The sequence below is a fragment of the Bombus huntii genome, chromosome 15 (assembly GCF_024542735.1).
Source record: "Bombus huntii isolate Logan2020A chromosome 15, iyBomHunt1.1, whole genome shotgun sequence".
NCBI lineage: Eukaryota > Metazoa > Arthropoda > Insecta > Hymenoptera > Apidae > Bombus > Bombus huntii.
Genome location: NC_066252.1, coordinates 7,106,739 through 7,127,780, shown reverse-complemented (window position 1 = coordinate 7,127,780; position 21,042 = coordinate 7,106,739). Strand labels below are relative to the sequence as shown.

At 37.1% G+C, this 21,042-nt stretch overlaps 1 protein-coding gene across 2 annotated transcripts in view; it reads right to left on the bottom strand.

The window, feature by feature from the left end:
* The window catches only part of LOC126873620 (uncharacterized), a 39,094-nt gene that overhangs the window by 15,442 nt on the left and 2,610 nt on the right, over positions 1-21,042 (bottom strand). The window contains exons 1-3 of one of the 2 annotated variants that reach the window (XM_050634684.1): positions 12,745-13,921; positions 8,763-8,938; positions 2,264-2,448 (exon numbers count right to left, since the gene is read on the bottom strand). In XM_050634684.1, the coding sequence (XP_050490641.1) occupies positions 2,264-2,448; positions 8,763-8,924 (347 nt within the window). In that variant the 5' untranslated portion in view covers positions 8,925-8,938; positions 12,745-13,921. Of the gene's footprint in view, positions 1-2,263; positions 2,449-8,762; positions 8,939-12,744; positions 13,922-21,042 lie in introns of those variants that run through there. The other variant, XM_050634685.1, reaches the window with a different exon arrangement.

The following is a 21,042-nucleotide window of genomic DNA, read 5'->3' as shown; positions in this document are numbered from 1 at the left end:
AATGTTTTATGTAATCATTATATCAAATTGTTGTGTAAATTCTATTCACCTCCTCGTTCATATGAGTAAGCTATATAAGCTTGTGATAAATATATAAATATAATATAAATCTTAATACATGTCGACGAAAAGTATTAAATAATTTTAAACAAAAATGTAAAGTCACTTTTTAACGATAAATTTACAGGTTTTTACAGAAGCCTAATGCAATATCTAGATAGATGAATGTTGTAAATAGAATTTGTAAATACACTCTGGCAGCAATCTAATATTCACATCCTATGTGGGTACTCGGATAACCTGATTATTATTGAACATACATGCGTAGAGCTAATTATTTTAACTTGCGATTTCATCAATTTTCTAGTAATAGAATTTTTCATTTATTTCAAGTAGACATCAATAAACAGGGTAATAAGAATTCATGACCTTTTTTCAAACTTTACAAGTTCAAAGATCAAAGTACCAGAGAAAGTTACTTGGTAAGTTTGTTAGAATTCGAAAAAAGATTTTGTAAATTGCACAATTTTGTTGCAATTTTACAAGTTCAAGAACCAAAGTACTAGAAGGCTCACCTCATGATCAAGATAAATATCGACTTATTTTCCTATTTCTTACACAAGAGCAGAGGTCGCCTTTTAATTTCTAAGCAACCGCCATTGAAACCATAGTCTCCGCGATCGATGACCTTTTATTATTTTCCATGAACTCGGCAAGAAATCGCGGCCAACGAACGATCGCATGCCTCGAAACGAGCCGCGTTCCCGAATGAACCATTTACCTGGTTTCGATCGAAACAGTCGATTCATGAATTCAATGGCGATGTTGTATAATCCGCGGTTCCATTACGTATCAGGAAATCATTGTACCATATGGAAGAGAAGAAAAGAAAAAAGAAACGCGCTCTTCTCACGGGATAAAAATACGGTAATCTTGTTTTCAATGGCAAGGCTGTTCTTCTATAGAGCCAATGGGATTAGCATGTGCGAACATTGGCTTCTGAGCGTTATTAGTGACCCGTTACAATCGCGCAGATCGTTAATTAGCGAACGCCTTGAACTAACAAAATGGTCACAGTGGTCGCCAGAAATTTTTTTTTTAAAGAGTGTAGTTGCTAAGACTCTCGCGAGCCAAATCGATTTAATTCCACCTTTTATAAATTTCTCAATTTAATTTGCGAGTACGCGATCACTATCTATCTCATTTTCCAAAAAGTTGGCATTTTACGTTCACCGAACTTACTGGCGCTAGGTTAGCCGAGTTAACGAGGTTGTGGCCGGAAATTAACGCATTTCGAACGATCTCACGGAATCGGTAACGCGGTCGTTTGCCGGATAATTATCTGTTAATTGGTACTAATGCGATCAAATTGTGCGAACTGGTCGTTTCTCCTGGTTCTATTTAATTAGAGACTCGTGGTAAGTTATGATAATAAATATCAAAGATCTCTACGAGAGAAAAAGAGAGCGTCGAAAAATACTGTTTTACTGCCTCAGGGCCGTCCTGGTTCATCGTTTCATTCCGTTACTAACTGTACGTTAGGACGAAAATTCAAACTTGATTCAGACTGGTGGTCACGGCACGGTCAGATTTTCGCTTGACTTGACCAAACTGCCTATTACGTGTAAACGATTTCAAACGGTGCCTGATTTAATCCCTTAGTTAATGTCCAATTTAAACTTCTGGTGGTTGAATCTACGATAATTATCTGAACTTCTATTGTACGAGTTACTGATTCTCCAGTGAACTGGGACTGTTTCAGACAGAAAATTGTATACTAAAATTATTTCAATCATTGAACTCTTATTGAACAGACTACTTATCCCTCAATAAGTTCAAATAAACGAAGTTCCATTGCAGTATTACTTTAACCCTGCTGCGTCCTTCCGGTCATCCTCAACCCAATTACATTTTGTTGATACTAAAAAGTAAGTCGACATTGAGCAAAAATTTTAGTGTATGATTTCTCGTTTCAATTTTATACTAAACGTTCTTCTAAAATATTAATTAAACCAGAGCGAATGCAATTGTACTCTGAATGTTTCGCGAGTTGCACAATTTTTCTGTATTTCCCCTACTTCATCTTTACTTCTGTTTCATGGGTCGTTTTGGTTCTTCGTTGCATAAAGAATACTTGACGAATAGAGCAACACCTGAATTGCTAAAACGAGCAACAGTGAAATATAAAAATGTGAGGATCGCAGTAGGGTTAATTATGCAAGTTGGTTGAAAATATGATTCTTAAAAGCGTGTATATAGTAACCTGTAGGCGTGCACGTGGACAGGATTATTGGTGGCCGGATTTGGAAGCAGAAGAGTGGCGGCGACGACGTCCTCTCGTTGCACCGCAGCGAGTACAGCGTGTCCTGGCACTAAATGCTTCACGGCCGACCTCGTCGAACCGCCCGGATGGACCGTCTGTATAATCTTCAGGCCTTTGTTGCTCACCTGACAATCGTAAAACGTGGACGATCAGCTGGTCGCCGCTTTAATAGCAGGTACACGTTTAACGGTGGTTTAACGCGCACTCGACGTAGCCTCGACGATGAGTTACGCGGCCACGGAAACGCGTCATTGTTGCGTACTAAAATGCAAATCGACCGATGGATACATTATACTAGCGAGGATCGTGCTACTTTGATGGCTGTAACGCATCGGCGGACCGAGCTTTAATGAACGTTAACGTCGCCTCGATTTTCTGCCTTAAAAGGAAACAGAATGCCGAGGGAACGTTGCAACCATTTTTGCATTTTTTCGTCTTAGAGTTATGATCTTGGAGATTTTTTATTTATTTTTTATTTTAATTTTTATTTGACTCGATAAACTCGCGTTCTTTCAATTCTTTGTCTTTCAACGAAGCTTTAAAGACACTTTTATACTTACAGTTTCAATTAATTCCTGAATTCCTGTTGACAAATGCAATTGTACTTCAAATCTTGTACGAGCTGTAAGATTTTTCTCTACCTCTTGCGATTCTTATCTTATTTTTAAGTCTTTAAATTGTTTTGGTCTACGAGCTGTTTTAATCTCACAAAGAATATTTTCACACATGTTTGTACTTTATATCTATACGTTGTTCGTTTACATCTGGATCGTTACCACTAAAATTTGGTAAATTACGTAGAATAATTCACTTTCTTTTTTTTTTTATTATCGTAATTATAACAGTCTGTCTGTGGAATCTACCGGCAGTTCGGATGTGTACGGTATCGACATGTGCAAGGAAGAACCTCACTGAGGTGAGTATCTGCTTTTCCTATTGCTGTAGTCTAATATAGTTATTTATAGACGTTTGATAATTGACATTTGCATCTGCGCTGTCAAGGTCCAATTCGATTCAGAATTTACATCTACAGATACAGTTAGCTCTGCGCTCATAAAAATACAAATGCACTTGAATCCTGCAGTTACAGTTATAACTTGTACTCGAGCATATAATTATCTCCTAATGTGTATTTCTGATGTATCATTACCGATATACTGCTGAATTATTTTTTAATTGGTATACTATTACTAATGTACTACTAAATTTTGACGATAGTTACAAGCACACTCTGATTATTGCTCAATAATATCGAAGAAGAAATGCTTTCCCCATAACAATACCATGTTCTGCATGTTATTTGCTGCTGCGTAAAAATGCAATTTCCTTTTGGAAAGCATATAATAACAGCGTAACGATGAAAGCGAACACGATAGTTCAAGAAAAAAAATGGACTTTCTCTACTTTACGATCACGCTCTTAGGAATGTGCGTACGAGCATATCGATGATTATTGCTCGCCCCAAGGTGCTGAAATTACCAGCAACGCTGTTTTATTAGCGACCATGAAGATCCATTAAAAAGTCGATGAGTAACCTGATGAGTAACTGATTTTCGACATGGGTCGGTCGTAAACACGATATGGCATTGGTCAAAAACATAAATTGTTTCTACCGACGCAAATTCTCTCTGAGAAGTTGAAATCTCTGATCTTACAATTAAGAGTAAATTAAAGTCTCCTTCTCGGAAGATGTCTAGAATTATAGAAATTCGTGAAGATCTTCTAAAAATCCATCGATTGCAACAAATTGTTCCATCGATAAATTATGTCATTTCCTATATTTAGAAAAGTCCATCAGGGAGAGAGTTCACGAACTACAAGAAAATTTCTCGAGTGTCAATTCCTTACTCTTGTCGATTCTTACAATGAACTTTTCATTTCAAAAGATGTCTAAAAAGATATAGAGTATAAGTACGTCAAAAAAGATTATTCGAGATGAGAAACATTGCTATGTTAAAAATATACCAACTTTAGAAAATTGTTATATTCATTAGCCCGCAATTTTCAAGAATCTTCCTGGAATTTATTTCTCTACTGCGATTGATTCCCAGAATTAAATCTTCCTTTTAGAAACTATCTGAAAAAGTTGTAAATTGTTAAAAAAATATTCAGGTTGAAAACTTTGCGATATTCACATTGAGGCATTAAAATATCCGATGCATTTTGAAAAAATCCATTACCACGCGCGATTACTTAGAAATTTTCTCAAGCATTTTTGCCCATACGCCGAACAACTCTGCTTGCAGTTGGAGTGGCAAGAAAATTACAAAATCCAATTCCGAAACGAACATCGTAACAGATGCACGAACAATAATCAGCGCTGTCCTCGCGTCTGCGGTTTCGGCGAGATCGGGCAAGGAGAAAATGACGCGAGCAATTTTCGTCGGCCGCGAAGACTGTTCATTACAGCTGACGCGAGTCTCCATCGCGAAAATTCGGCGCGTTAAAATATTCTCAAGGCGAGCGATCTCTCGCAACGACCTGGCAATTACACTTGCACAACAATTAGGGGGGCCTCGCATAATTTCGCAACAATCTTTTTCTTTCTTCTCGCGCCCATTCCCTCTCTCTGTTCCTTGTAAAACGTGCCCGCGGCGAATTAACACGCCGCCTAAATCTACGCAGAACGACGCCCATTAAGATTGAACGCGTCGATAAGAAGAACACCTTTGTTTTCCAGACGATAAAGCTTCGAGAAGCTTGCCAGTACCTAAACGCGCAATAAATCACCCAACGATAAGCTTCTCGGACGCGAGATACACTTTTTTATGACGACACCTGTTAAATTCTATGATTCAGATCTTTATAAAGACTTTTTGTCGGTTTGTGAGGTCCACTACGATTATAGGATTTTTTTTTTTTTTTGTTGAGCAGAGGACGATGATAATAATCTGTTTTTATATTTCTCCGAGTTCCTAGAAGGAACTACTAATATCCTTTGTGAATAAGAAATATGAATCATAAAGGTTTCTTTCAGATTCTCGAATCGCAGTTAATTGGATGTTTTAGTAAATAAAAAAATAACTTCGTCGATTTTGGGAAGTCTACCATGATTATATTTTATACTGTTCAAAGGGAAGTAATAACAATGACTTTTCCCTGAATCCCTCTTTTATGCAAAAAATTGTTAATGCTCTTTGCGAACAAGAAATACGGATCATAAGGGTTTTTCAGACTCTTATATTTTAGTAGATGAAAAAACAACTTCTTCGGTTTTGAGAAGTCCACTATGATAATTATATATTTTTTGTTTTGTCCAAGGAAGAAGGAAATAATGATAATTTCTTCCACGGGTTCCCTAAATTTTTGCAAAAAAATTCTTAATACTCTTTGTAAACAAGAAATACGAATCATGAAGGTTTTTTAAATTCTTCAACTGTAGCTAACTGGATCTTCCGATAAATGAAGAAATAAAAGACGACTCAAAGGCGATCATTCATCGTGGACTTTGTACGGACGAGGAAGACAAGACCAATTTGGTAAGGAACGAAGAATAACGAGGTGATTTTAAAATCGACATGCAACCCCTTTCAGTAAATTTCGATTGACATGCAACGGGAATGTCGAGCAACATGCCAGCTTAACGGTCACGGGACAATTTCGGTGTCATCCATTTATTTTCTCTTTCCCATATTGAACGCGCCGGATGTATTAGCGGCGTGCTCGTTTTTGCTAACATTCGGGTCAACGAATCATTTATTGCGCTTATCTAATTAATCTGGCTCAATGAAACCACTTATTAATGTCTTTACATATAACTGGATCTTTGAGCCTGAGAAATGTTTTGAGAAGTCTAACTTCTAATGTATTTATTTACATCCGTGTATAGATGCCACTAATACACTCACAGCACTAAACGTAGAAATTTTTTATGAATATATTGTGTGTATTATGCAAAACTTTCTGAAATTCTATTAGCACTGTTATTACACCTGACTATTACGATTAGAGCAGGAAGCTTGAAACCAATCTGAAAATGAATATAGCAGTTACAAAATTTTTAATACAAATGTGAACATTATAAAAAATTAGTATACAATATCCCATTATTATTGCCAATTTAAATGTTTTCGGAATCCTTGTAAAATTGACACTTGCGCCAAATATCTTGTAGCCTCTACGTAAATTTTCAGATCTATTTCAAACTTTATTAGTATAATTGTCATAATCGGGTCCCATAAGAGCATTAATGAAATCGTAGTATATTCAGAAAACGAATCTGTAAGTGTTCAAATAATTTCATAAGCCAGTCAGTGTATTTAATTCTGGCTAAACGAAATAAGAAGAAACACCTGAAGAAACTATCGATTCTATTGAAAGTTCAACGAAAGTTCACACGAATGATTTATAGCGGGGGCGAAGAAGAATCGCTTGACATCGTTCCAGGAACTTTTCTAACTTTCTGATGCAACAATTGCTCGTGGCACGTTTTCGTAACAACAAAATCTAGGTTTCGAGGGGAATCAAGGAACGAAACTTTCCTAGAAACAACACGAAACGAATTTTAAGAGACCACATTAAATTCTATATATACTATCTCTCATAAATATCCCGATGCTTTCATCAATTTCTAGTAACAGTATGTGAATTTCATCAAAGTATACGAATTAATGATGAATCATTAATTAGAGGCAACATATACTCTGATTCAATTTCTGGTGATAGTATGTGAATTTCACCAAAGTATGCAAATCAGTGATGAATTACTAATTACGGGCAACGCTTACTACCTTTTTATGCAATCACTAGGATATAAATCTAAATTATCTATTGAGAGATATAACGATAGTATATTTTAATATAGCAGTACTGTGTTTTCTTACTACATTTGTTATTTAACATAACAAATTTTCTATTAGTTTAGAAGTTTAATCTGTCTCATAATTCAAAAATGAAAAAATCAGAAGATAAATGGTTTGTCTAGAAGAATTTCTAAGAGAATAGTTCCACAAGATTTGACAACCTACAAATACCAGTTTTATTTTTGCATATTGACTTCCAAAATCCAATTTAATCAGGTTACCATCCATCAGATTTTGCCTAATCGTCAATTACCAACCACAGTAAAGAAGAAGAAATTTGTTATAAGTGACAATATGCTTAATAATATTGAGAAGGTCTATAATGAAAATACAAAAAGTTTATTACTGATTATCATGAATAATACAAAATATTTAATTCGTCGTATTGTACTCAGTTTCGTTTGTTTGTAATTAAAATACATTTTATCGAAAACAAGCAAACGTCCGGATATTTTTGAGACTGTAAACCAAACAATGTAACAAAAATCCGAAGAAATCTAAAAATAATCCTGCTCTAACTGACTTTTTTTACCTTCTCGTTCCAACATCATCCAAGTTGTTTTCCAAACAAAGAACCGCTCCCAAAATGGGATTTCTACGACGAAAGAATTTAAAAAAGCTGGCTTACGACAGCTATTAAACCACGAATCCAACTCCACCCCCGAAAACTCGTGGCTATCAATTTCCAAAACAAGATTCTTCGCAAAATTTAGCCGTCACCTTGACCATTTTATACTACTCATTTGCATATCTCGATTTCACAACTGTTGCTTTTATCTGTGTAACCTCGAAAAGATCAAAACAGAGTCATTAATTCGAGGTGCAACCCCCTTCCTAAGTTTTTTATTTATTTCGAGGTGAATTTGGTGGAAAAATGTGAACGTTCTCGGGGAAATTGATAACCGCCTCGAATAGGTCGAGGACTGGCGATCTCAGGTATGTAGGCTGAGGTCATAAATTGGTGATTTTTATTCGACCTGCAGACTGCTTTCACTGGCAACCGATCGACGCGTACAAGTAATAACCCTTTGCAGTCGGATATCGTTACGGTGGAGACATTTAAAATTTGTCTTCATAGTCGGATGGCATCGCTATGACAGCGGTATACGCACTTATTCACGTATCTAGTATTATATTGATTGACACAAAACTTGAAGCGTATCAAACGCAAACGTTTAACGTTTTTGTTTCTCTCGACTTTCCAAACTTGTCGAAATTTTTAATTCTTGCCTTTCCAAGTATCTTAGAATTTTAATTCTCCGCTCTTCAAATTTCCAAGATTTCAAACTTCTATACCACCAAAGCTCTTGTATCTCAGATTTTCCAACTTTCGTTTCAGTCAAATCAAATCAGTTTCGTGTTTTGTGATTTTCAATACCTGTATTTCGATACCTTTAAAACGAAAAGAATACAATAATCTTCCTATATACTACGTATTGTATTATATTGTGTGCATTATATGTTATTATAATACGAAACGTGGTGTTGAGTTACATCCGCTATAGGACCGCTACAGGACCGCAAAGGGTTCAACTTAATGAAGAAACGTGGTATCCCTTTTCTGATCCTGACAATTAATACTCTTTCACGCGATATTTTCGGCCACGAAACCGGATCTCCGAAATGGTACCGCTCACCTGCAGCGTGACCTTGAAAGGCTCCTGAAGCCGTTCTCGCTCGAGCAGGTAAGCTATGGCACCAGGCATCGCATCCACCCCCTTGGCCTCTCGAGCGCCCAGGTACCAAACATAGTACGAGCTCTTCTTGACATCCTTGCTGCTCCTCAGACGCAGGGCCATCACTCACTGTTCGACTAAAGAAAAGATGCATCGCTCGTTAGCTTGGAAGCTTTTAGTTTATTCAGAGGTGGGATGATTATGGACTCTTTGAGAAATGAACGCTTGGAAGTTGGGGGAGGAAACGGTGATAGGTTGAGAATTTGGTTGAAAATTTGATTGAAAGTCTGGTTGAAAATGTGAGAATTCTTGAGAGTTAAAAGACTGTGAATTTAGAAATTGGGAAATCTACGATTTAATTATTTGAGACACCATAGCACGATAAATATTGAAATTCTTATCAAAGTTTCAAAGATGCGCATTTTCCAGAGTGTTAAAACATGCAAATTTATTGGTTGAAAATTTATAATTTGAAAAATATATTTCTCGAAGAGAAAAGCTTATTAAGTTTATTGTGAAGACTCTTGATGAAGAATTTTCGATAGTTAATCGAACACATTGCTCAAACCAACAGTGAGAATCGGGACACCAGATGATACTTCAGCATAGCACGATAATTATTGAAATTCTTACTATAAAAGATTCTTTTTATCGGACATGGCGTGTTCATAACGTTTCCCTGGCGCAAAAACGGCGATTTTCCACGAGGCAAGCTTACACAGCCGTAGCTGACTGGCGAAGAACACGAACGGCTTGTCTGTTCATCCGCTTCCTCAATTACTTTCACGCTTAAACCCGTTTTCTACGTTAACCGTCTCGCGAAGAATCGGTTCCCACCGATCTACATCGCGTCCATGCCGATCTAAAGCGAAAATATCCCAGGAACCGGAACAAAAACACGTTCAGGATCAATGTCGACCTCGGACGATCGATTATCCACCGATTTTTCATGCATAACCTGTTCGTTTCGATAGCTTCCATACAATTATCTTGGACTGTCCAAGATCCTGAGATACGAGATTGAAATTTTCAAGTACTTTTTCAAGAAATTAATATTCAACAGGTTTTAGTATGTATTTAACGCTAGTTTTTGTCTGACTTTCATAAATTTTGCTTAATTACAGTCAATTAACTGATTAAGCCCGAATTAAATATGTGAATAAAGTACCTACCTATTAAACTTAAACGAAGTAAATGAAACGAAATGTACACTTAAATGAACGAAATACTTATAAATGAGCATTGTAAAATACAGAGAATAATATAATATCCAATATATTCGAAATAGGATATAAAAGAACATTTAAGATAAACAGAATTGCATTCCAGGACAAATTACGATCATTTTTCGTTCCAAATTTTCTAACCCTGTTAAATCTTTTGGATTATTTTCCAATCATATTTTTATATCGTCAGAAAGTTTTTCAAATTTAAGAAAAATACGAGAGAACCCTTATTACAACATGATACAACTTCTCAGTTTCAATTACGTGCTAATGATTTTCTTGAAGCATTAAAAACCCGTTTCTCGGTTGAAACTCAAACAAGATTGAGATTTAAATAATTCCAGGATTACATCCGACTTAAAAACGTAAGGGAAACTTAAACGGGTCGTTATTAATACATATAATTCGATGGCGTGCTAATCTCTTTAGAAGATCGAGTCTTTTTCTGGACAGAAAACAAAACACGATTAAAGCAAATTCAAAGAATCGTAACACAATGAAGAAGATAGCTCGAATAGCAATAAAATGTATTTGTTAGGAAGAAAAACGACGTGTACATTTTTATAACTGTAAAAACCAGCTAACTTTCAAAGAAACAAAAGAAACGTTGAAAAAGTGTGAACTCTCGCTTTTGGAAATGCTCGAACTTGATCCGCTCGATATTCATGCGACTAAAGCACGCGAAACTGTACACGATACTGTCCGCTCTTACGGTTGTTCTCTTTATTTATGCATTACACGCATTTCGAAATCTTATACGCTCGCGTGTAGCCGTAAATATGTAATAGGCTCGCTTTACCTACGGACACAGAACCGTTTACAAGAAGAGTTATGTTTCTTTTAACGATAAATCGCATTCGTTTATCCGGCTACATATACACCATCCAACGTACAAACCCTGATTAACAGTCTTTCAACATCTATATTAACCCTGCTACGTTCTTTCGCCCATTTTCGATCCAATTATAATCTTCTAACGCGAAGAAATATCTCAAGTTTCAACGAAATATAAATCAACTCAATTTTACGTTAACACGTTGACCAGCTATGGTGTTCATCGATAGTTCAGCTTGTCAAATTTCTTAGAATGATGAAAATAAAATGAAATTTATGAACTAGAAAATGTTCGACGACGTGGATAATATATTATTATTATTTGTAATATTTTGCAAACTAAGTATTATCGAGCAATAGTATATTTTCCTGGACAAAACATGAAATTCACGTGGCACGTTCAACCTGTTGAACATATTTTTAAATCGTTTTTAAAACGAATCTTTTTCGTTGTTAAAATGAGAACAAGATTGAAATGTAAGAAAAATTGAGGATTACAACAAGTTTAAACTACATTATGATTACTGTTTTCTAGTAGTTATTATAATTAAACAATCAATGTTATCGTATCAAAATTCCTCTTTTTACGGGTCACGTGTGGACCGATATCTAAATACCATCGACTTTCAATCTGCGTTCTACATACAACAAGGAAGTATTTTTTTATTAAAAGAAACTTCGTTAAAAGAAACGTGGAGATCGTAAGCGTGGAAGAAGGAAAAAGAAATGATCTATGAACTTTCAAGTCATTTATTACTTGTTATCAGATGCTGGGAACATTCCGATGAATGGAAATTACGATCGTTTAAACGTTACAAAACCACGGTTACTCGAACAGCTAAAATTAATGCGAGAATCGCGATGTAAGAATTGCAACTTTCGAATCTGTAGCTTTCATCACCACGCCGGAAATGATTAGATTCGAATTTCTTCGACTTGATGTTGTAAACGATTATTCCATGTTCGGCGGCGAGTATTCAAATTCAAATCGTATTTATAGCGTTTAGCTTGATCGTTTCATCCTTAGCGCCGTGTATTCAAATTTAAATCGTATTTACTACGAGCATGAATAGCTATAAACAGCCTTCACTTGACGATTTTAAAGAGTTCTGTCAATTAACATCTCCTTGAGTAATGTGTCAAATCAACAGAAAATTAAAATAGAGTTGCTGCAATTGCATTGGGACTATTTGTAAAATTTTGCTGATCAGAAATATTTGGTATTAATAAATTCAAATATGTCTCATAAAATACGGATCCTTTGGTTTTAACTTGTATTTTTAACTTGTATTTTTAACTTGTATTTTTTTTTTTATACTTACAATTTGTAATACTATGTATGATATATACTATATATGCCTTTTATTAATTTCTTAATTTCATTATTCTATAATTATACATGTACACGATTCATATTTAATCTTCAAGAAACAAATGACTTATTCATAAATTCACCGATTGCAAGAAGATATCTTAAATAATGGTAAATTTGAAAAACAGTGTTTGCAACACATCATCGCCTTTTTATTTCTTCGAGTTTATGAAATTTCAATTCTGTTTAATTTCGAAACAAACGAAAAAAGAAAAACCACGTTAATTTTCTATGAAGTACAAATATAATAGGAAACAAAATCAGAAAAAAAAATGGTAAAACTATAAAATTACAAATAAGAAGTTTGTAACTCGTTAAAATTACTAATATCTATAATTAACAAATTATTGTGCCATAGTTTCCAGTCAAAATCACGCAAAAGTAACAAAAATTAATTTCCATTACGTTACTAGCTCCTCGAAAAAAAAGAAAAAGGAAAAAGATCATGTTAATATTGTACAAGGTAAAAATGCCAGGAGAGAAGAGAAAAGAAATGGTAAAACAAACTGACCGGCAGCGGAACGGGTCCGGGATGCTGAGAGCTTGCGGCGATTTTCGCAGAAATTAAGCAACGCAGCCGCGGCCAAGAATCAACGGGTCTTCGGTAAGCAGACAGCAGCGGCGGCGGTTTCGGTGAGCAGAGGAACAAGTTGTACGGTACGTACGGCCCACGTAGTGCATACAGCATGCACAACCGTATCTCTGTAGCGCTTCTATAGGTGTACACAAATCCTGTGGCAGACACACACCAGCTCGTCGAAGCGAAGGAAGCAGAAGAAGAAGACTAAGAAGAACAAGAAGAGTAGAAGCTCGCCTCGGTCGATCTGACAGCTGCGCGACTCCAGTCCAAAGCACTTTTCCACGCTCGCCAGGCGTTTCTTTATATGCACACGGTTGCGTTTCTCTGTTTACTGTTGTGTACGTTCCTCGTTGGCCAAAGAAACTCGGTTGGAACGGAAGGCAGAAGCAAACGAAACGGAACGGAAACGTAATTCGAAGCACGAAGTTTAGAAAATGAAAACACAGATTTGTAATGCTACAAAAATATATAGAAAAATTCCTATGATTCTGTATATCGTATATGTAGGAAGGCGTCGCTTGTTGTTCGCAGAGTTCACTTGTCAACGACGCGGCGCGAGTGGATTCGCGCGTACCTAACCATCACGGGATACTGACTCCACGGCGGAGATCCTCCGCGAAGAGCTCGAGTGAAACGCGGACGAAGGGAGAGTGAGCGAGCGAGAAAGGCCGAGCTACGTTTCAAAGTTAGTTAAAAAGAGGCAAACTAACCGACTCGAGTCGAGGTTATGTCTGTCCTTTAGCGGGGAGGGGAGGAATCTCTCGCTCGTTTCGAATGCCCGTTTCGACGGGTCTTGATCTTCTCTGCGCTCTCCTCTCCTGTCTTTCTCCTCTCTCTTTCGGACGAACCGCCACACCTTGCCGAGATCGACTCGCGATCGCCGGTAACGCGTTCTCTGCCAGCAGCCTCGAACTAACCGGACGGTTTTCTGTCCTGAATTTTAGTCCCGGGGCCCGTCGAGGAACGAGGAGAGAGACTGGAAAGGGAAAGAGATGGCATTAACCGTGGTGGAAGTGGTGGAAGAACCGGGCCCCTTCCCCTTTCTCTCTCGCTCCTTCCTTCTTACTCTTTCTTCGTCTTTCCTCGTCTGTCTTCGTCCACGACTCCCTACCTGACCGTTTCAGCCTCCTCGGTAAGCGTTGCCCCTGCACCGAGGATGGCAGGTTAAGAGGCAGGCAGGTAGAGAGAGACCCCCATTGATTAGCGATGGAAACAACATGCGACTGGTGTCGATTGCTTGTCAACTTTTTCAACTGCCCTCTCTCTTCAAATGTTAGCGTGTCAGGTTCAAGCGTTGCTCGTTGGGCAGTCTGGTTATATACCCGTGAAATCGAGCTACACTCGTTTCATGGACGTGATCGTGTTCGCACATGTTGCGAAATTGATGGCAGATATTAGTCATTGAACTTAAAACCTGAGATTTTCTTGCAGGATAACATCAGAGATGCAGCTTGTGCAGATGAAAACTATTATTACGTAGAGTATAAGACTATGTTTCTGGCATGGTGAGCGCTCCTTTTTCCCTTCCATCTTGCTTTGCCACGTGCACGTGGAGAATCGGAATATTCAAATTAACGTGTAGGGTTTCGAAACCAGGTAGATAAGTATCAAGTCGGTCCCATCACTACCGCTAATGCAAGCAACAGATCCATGGCGGGCGATTCCTCTTCTGGCCACAACTAGCGCCATCTCCGTCCCATTACTATCTCTCTTCTCCTTTCAATTCGGTCTGCGTATCGGTTTTTCCTTCTTCAGCTCGATACGGTCCCCCAATACGATTTTCTGCCGTCGAGGCCTCCAACGGGGACCGTGCCCCCTCCACCTACGCGTTTATATAGATACTCTTCGACTCGCTTAACCCGATGCCAGGTGCCTCTATAGGGTGTACCGATTAACGAGCGACCGATGAGATCGGAAGGTGCAACCGATCGTGCTCCCAGGGTTATCTTATCTCTCTGTCGATGCTAAAGAATTCTTCCAATAAACTTCCTGCGTAAGGTTCACAGATTGACGTTTACAGATGTAGATTTCATTATTGCACATTAACCACTAAGAATAAATGTTAACGTACCACGTAATATTTTACGAAACACGATTGGAATAAATTATTACTGACAATAATAAAAGATAAAATCCTCCTTGCATGTAACAAGAAAGAACATTAAATTGACAGTGAAATTATTCAATTGCGAAATTATTTGAACATTTGTCATAGAAATTCTTTATGGCTGTGTTATATCCAAGCTTTTGAAACTTCATTAATACTATATTCAGACAGGTTATTGCGAGATTACGTTGTCAGAATTTGAGACAAATCCGAAAATTTGTATAGAAATGTGTGATTCTTGCAGAAACAAATTCTATCTTTTCTCGACTAGATAATCGCGATTTTGAAGAATTCCGTATCTGATGAGGTTTCGTGCCTGTCGAGGGCAAATAAGAATGCGTGAACGAAGGCGATACGTTCGTGCATGTTCGATGCAATTAACCATCGCAGACAGACGCCGACCTGTGTGGTCTTATTAACCGTGACTCGAAGAAGATTTTGCAAAGGTGGGTGCGTGAGCGTACGGAATCGCGAGTGCGCAATTCTTCGAATAATAATGTTATCCAACTCTCGTAATCCGATTATCCGCTCAAATCCGCTTATTCATCTACGATAATTATACTACCAGTTATATATGTGCGTACACTTTCGTCGATTTGTGGTAGTACTACGTACAAACCAATAATAAGCTAATAGTAAAAAATAATCAAATTCAAAATTTTAATTAATTCCTAATTTATCAGTGGTATATTAAAATTGAATATAGTCATTAATTAAATGCATAATGGGCGAGATAAATCTTCATTTAAAATCCATTCTTATATTTACGTTCACAAAAATATGAATTTGCATAAAACTCCAGTAATCCTTTTAATTTAAACAAATTAATTAAATAAATAAATTAATTTAATAAACTAATAGTAATCCTTTTTCTTTCCCAAAAAATGTTTTCATGGTGCAAAAGAAAAAAGTTCGAATGTTAAAAGATTAAAAATAAGCAAGTGTTCGGATATGATACTTATAAGCATCCATGTAAGTATGCAATATTTAACAACAAATATTTACAGTAACCCCGATCGACGCAAAGCAATCTATACGTTTCTATTTTCCGTCCCATTTATCGAACACGAGCGTAAATTAAAGGAAAATATTTAATAAAAGGTAGCGATTTAATGGCTGTCCGTGGGGTTTGTCTAGCGCAAAGCAATTTCACTGTGCTGTCATACGGCATAACGTCATTCATAATTCACGGATGCCATAAACATTACGCGAGCATCGTAAAAATATGCATTTATAGAAAGCTCCCTCGGAGGCTTTTACAATTTCTTGCTTGGCGAAGGACGAATTCATATTCATCCGCGTCACACGATCGTTTCGTTCGGGGCCGTTCGAATTTCATCGGTACAAATGACTTCATTTCATCGTCGACGTATGTATCTGTTTAATGACTCTTCACCTGTTTTATACACGTGCCACGTCGATAGGTGCTTTTCCGCTTTTCCTATCGTAACGGTCTAAACAACGACCATAAAGTCTTGTTACGTGAGAAATCATTGAATGAAAATTTCTTTCCACTACTCCTACTCGTTAAAATAGCCAATAATGGCCCAAAAGACGTTTACCTTCTTTTTACAACCTGGTTTCATTTATGAAACAGAAGGGACGAATATTTATAGAGTATTAGGTTGTCCGAAAAGTTTCTTTCGTTTCATAAGGTGATAATAGACGAACAACAATTGTTGTTTTATATTATTTTATTGAATTAGGTATGATCCATTTCGTTCTATTTCTATTATTATATTCGCGTACAATTCGATAAACTAATATAAAACAAAAAACATTGTGCGTCTATTATTTCCTTATAAAACGAAAGAAACTTTTCGGACGACCTAATAGTATGAAAACGTATATGAAGAAAGGCAAACGTTACAGAACTTGGAATTAAAATACAACATTAACAAGCAAAAGAAAATCGATTCATTAGCATACCATACGTGTAGTATCTTATACGTAATAGTTTATCGTTTCTCGGAAAATTTCAGAATCGACCGAAGCGTAGTAACGACAGATCGTACGAGTCGATCATCGAAATACTCAGCTTTACTGTTTCAAATTATAGACCGTCAGTTCTCTGATAGCAAACCGCAGTATAGTTTCGTATGCGCACCGTACAAAACGAAATGTATCACATATCAGCAATGATACAGTCCGTAACGTGCACGAGTGAAAATAAAATAATATATTTACTTCAAGCCCTGATCTATACGTAAATGTTCCAGTGCAAATTCCAATCGTAACCATATATCGCACCGAAATGCCAAATTTTACCAATCTAGCCATTCAGAAGCTAAAATGAGTAATTCCGCTCTTTGTAAAATTTCCACTTTTATGATCCAGGTATACGATTAATTTTCATTTCGTTAAAAGCAAATCATTTACTTGCATCAGTTCGTTCGTCTATCATTCAATTCTGCAAAATCAATGAAATTGTAATAAATACACTGCAGACGATTATGCAAATACAATAGATATTCCTATGAACGATCCAAAAACTGAAATCTAAACACAGATTTCTCTCGCTTATTGATACATATTTCTGTGGCGGCACTCGACGACGGAACTTTCCGATAACTTCGCGACACAAAGCGCTATACCATCAAAACGTAAGGCCCACATGCCCAATGTACCATCGATATCCCTACGGTCCTTTCGCCGAATATTCGGAAGAAAGCGTACGCGGCAACGGTCGCGGACGTCTAACGAACGCGAGAGTAGTGAGGATATCGAGGGACAACAAAGAAAAGAATCCGTTTGGTTTCGAACAAAAGATTCATTCCGTTTCGAACAGCGAAGTGCGAAGGGTCTAGCGCAACAGCGAAGCAAACACATTCGAGAAGCGTGATCGCCGATCGCTGATCGCTGATCGCTGATCGTTGATGGTTGATGGTTGATCGCTGATCGTTAATGGTTGATTGTTGATTGTTGATTGCTGATTGCTGGTTGCTGGTTGCTGGTTGCTGATTGCTGGTTGCTGGTTGCTGGTTGCTGGTTGCTGGTTGCTGATTGCTGATTGCTGATTGCTGATTGCTGATTGCTGATTGCTGATTGCTGATTGCTGATTGCTGATTGCTGATTGCTGATTGCTGATTGCTGATTGCTGATTGTTGATTGTTGATTGTTGATTGCTGATTGTTGATTGCTGATTGTTGATTGCTAAATAAACTTTATTTTTGAACATCAAGAGTATTACTCGGGCACTTACATCTAACGCCACCTCATTTCTTTATAATATTGCTTTGTAATTGTTTCTTCGGAGTTTATTAATCGATGTATATATTTATTCAGTTCATGAAGTGGACGAGGATAGGATTAGCAATGGCGGTTTACATTAACCCGGCACGCGCGGATTAGAACCAATCGGCGAATATAAATGAAAGGCGAGGCTAAAACTAAACCTGGCTATTTATCTTTATTATTTATTCAGGTCAGTTAATATGTGAGACGATTCGCAAGGACGGACTGCATGTAGAGCATCGATCAGTCGACTAATACGAAAAGGACCATCCTCAAACTGTAACGTCGATTCGTAATTCTTCGATGATTAAACAAAGATCTATATTCGAATATATTATATAACATTATAATAATAATAATATACTGAACAAGTTTTGAAGGAAACTTTAGCTTAATCAGCATACTTTTTACAAATTAGCCCTCCATATGTATCTAACTAGACCACTGACTCGTTAGTTGACCAAAAAAGAATAAAATATCTTGCTTCTACTATACTTTCTTGCGTGTATGAATCAGTGCAAAGTTCCTCCGTCCATTTTCTATAATTTTGAAAAAGTCACACGAAAAAGAAATGTTCGTTGCAATTAATAACACGCGTCGTCACGCCTCCTCTTCAACCATCTAACCACGCGACAGAGATACAAGTTAATTAAAATGAAAATCTATCGTGTTTATTGATCGTGTTTGGTTGCTCAATCCACGAGTATCGATTTGCACAGGTGATCGAGCGTATCCGACCGCGCGATGACGAAAACGTTGGAGCAAAGAAATTAGAGCTAGATCATCATCCAGTCGTGATATTTATTCGGGTCACCCGATATAGGAGACCATCGACAAAAGCGAGTCGCGGCGAACGTGTACACCTCCGCTGCCACGAATGCTAACCAGATGCGCTAAGTATCGTTGGCGAACTCGCGGACGGCTCGAGCACTCAACCATTCGCAAGTAAGGTCGCTTCAAGGTGCGTCTAGACTATGGAAAAAAGCGTATTCTCTTTGTTCGTGCAGGTTGAAAGTAATTAGTCGCGTTGTTCGTGCAAATTTATATTTTACCGTGTTTTATTATTTATTTGCGGCTGGTCAATTTTCGTCTCGTTCAATCTGTATCTATTTATTTAAATTTCTATTTCGTTCAATTTATATTTATTTAAATTCATATTTCGTTCGACTCGTATTTATCTATATTTATACTTCAGTCGGTTTACATTTATTCAAATTTATATTTTGTTCAATTTATATTCTATACGTTCGCTTATTTATCACCCGCAGATGACAAATTTGTATCTACATATTGAAAATTAGAATTTGTGAGAGATTAAGAATTAACCGGAGATAGCATTTTAATCCGAACGCTCTGTAGCGCAATTGTCGAATAACAATTCGCCTATAACGAACCGCAAACAAACGTAACATGTAATATGTAAATTACAATCTGTACTATGGATTGACTAAAGGTAGTACATATGTAACAAGAAATGCTTAATCGTTGGTAAGAATCAATGTAATTGAAGCTTTGTAATCTAAACGCTGTGCATGTGAACGACAATTCGCACCTTTGTGAACGATTAGGTGAAACAAGATCCTAACGAATGGTATGCGCGTTCTCTCCGGCTCGATGGAATGCGAAACACGTTTTCCAAGCCAAATCCAACGGGACTAACATCTATAACAGAGCAAAGAAACGGAAAACGAAAAGGAGGAAGGTTCACTGAAAAACTGATTTCAAGTTTTGCTCGCTGACGCGCAAACTACCAGACAATTCACTTAAACCGTATAAAAATGAGGCCTCTACCTTCTACGGTTATCTGTTTCAACAGTAACCAGAGGAATTTTTCTTCGTCATTTCCTATTCTGTTCCTCTTTATTTCGTCAATTTCAGTACTTCAATGGCTAAGTTTGTTTTTACCCTTACATCTCAATTATTTAAGTATTTTGAAATTTCTAATATTTCAGCACGATCTTCGCTTTGGTATTGCAGTACTTGTAAACTCGACCACAAGATCTTATGTAAATAACTCGACTATCGGAATACCTGTGCGTTCAAATGATATTGATATATCAAATGTTTTTATACATTACTGTGCTATCAGTAACATCTAACGCATATGATAGTTTCAGATTAATACGGCAATTTCTGATCATCGCCATTATTTTCGTACCGTTATATTATGCGGCCTATTTGCTGTGCTAATAAAACCATAAGAAAATCGTGACTTTGATATGAACGTTTCCTTCGACCAGGCACAGGTGAATCGACTATAGTATAATATAGTTATTTCTCTATAAGCTATACTTTGTTAACCAGCAATTCGACTATACCAATAAGCAATATGTTTTTAAATAAAATACACGGCTTGCTTAGTATTACGTTTAATCGTCGGAGGAAGTTCAATCTCATCAAAATAACGGCTTACGTCGATTACGCCGATAATACGGTCTGAAACTCGTGGAAACAAGTTTACGTAATTTCACGTAACGAGCCCTGTCGCCTAATCGCGGGATAACGTTCAGGAAAAAAGATAGGGAAAACAGGAAAAGGACTCGTGTGCCCAACGAGTCACGGTAGAACGCCGCTGAGAAAGTAAACGGTTCCGGTACAACGTAAAATCAACCGTGAAAACATGAAACACGCATCCTTTCGCCGAAGATCCGCCATCGATCGATATATTATCCCTATAATCGATATTCTACAAAAATAGATTTATAAAAGATATTTCAAGCTCGCAAAAATGAAAAGTCTCAAGAATCTTTATCAGAAGTTTACGAATAATTAGTGAGGATAATTGATAATGTAAAAGTCGGAAGATCCAAGCAATTAGTTTGTAAGTTAAGAGTTTTAATATTTGGAGACCGTGAAAATACGAAGAGCGGTGGTAAGGAGGGTAAAAA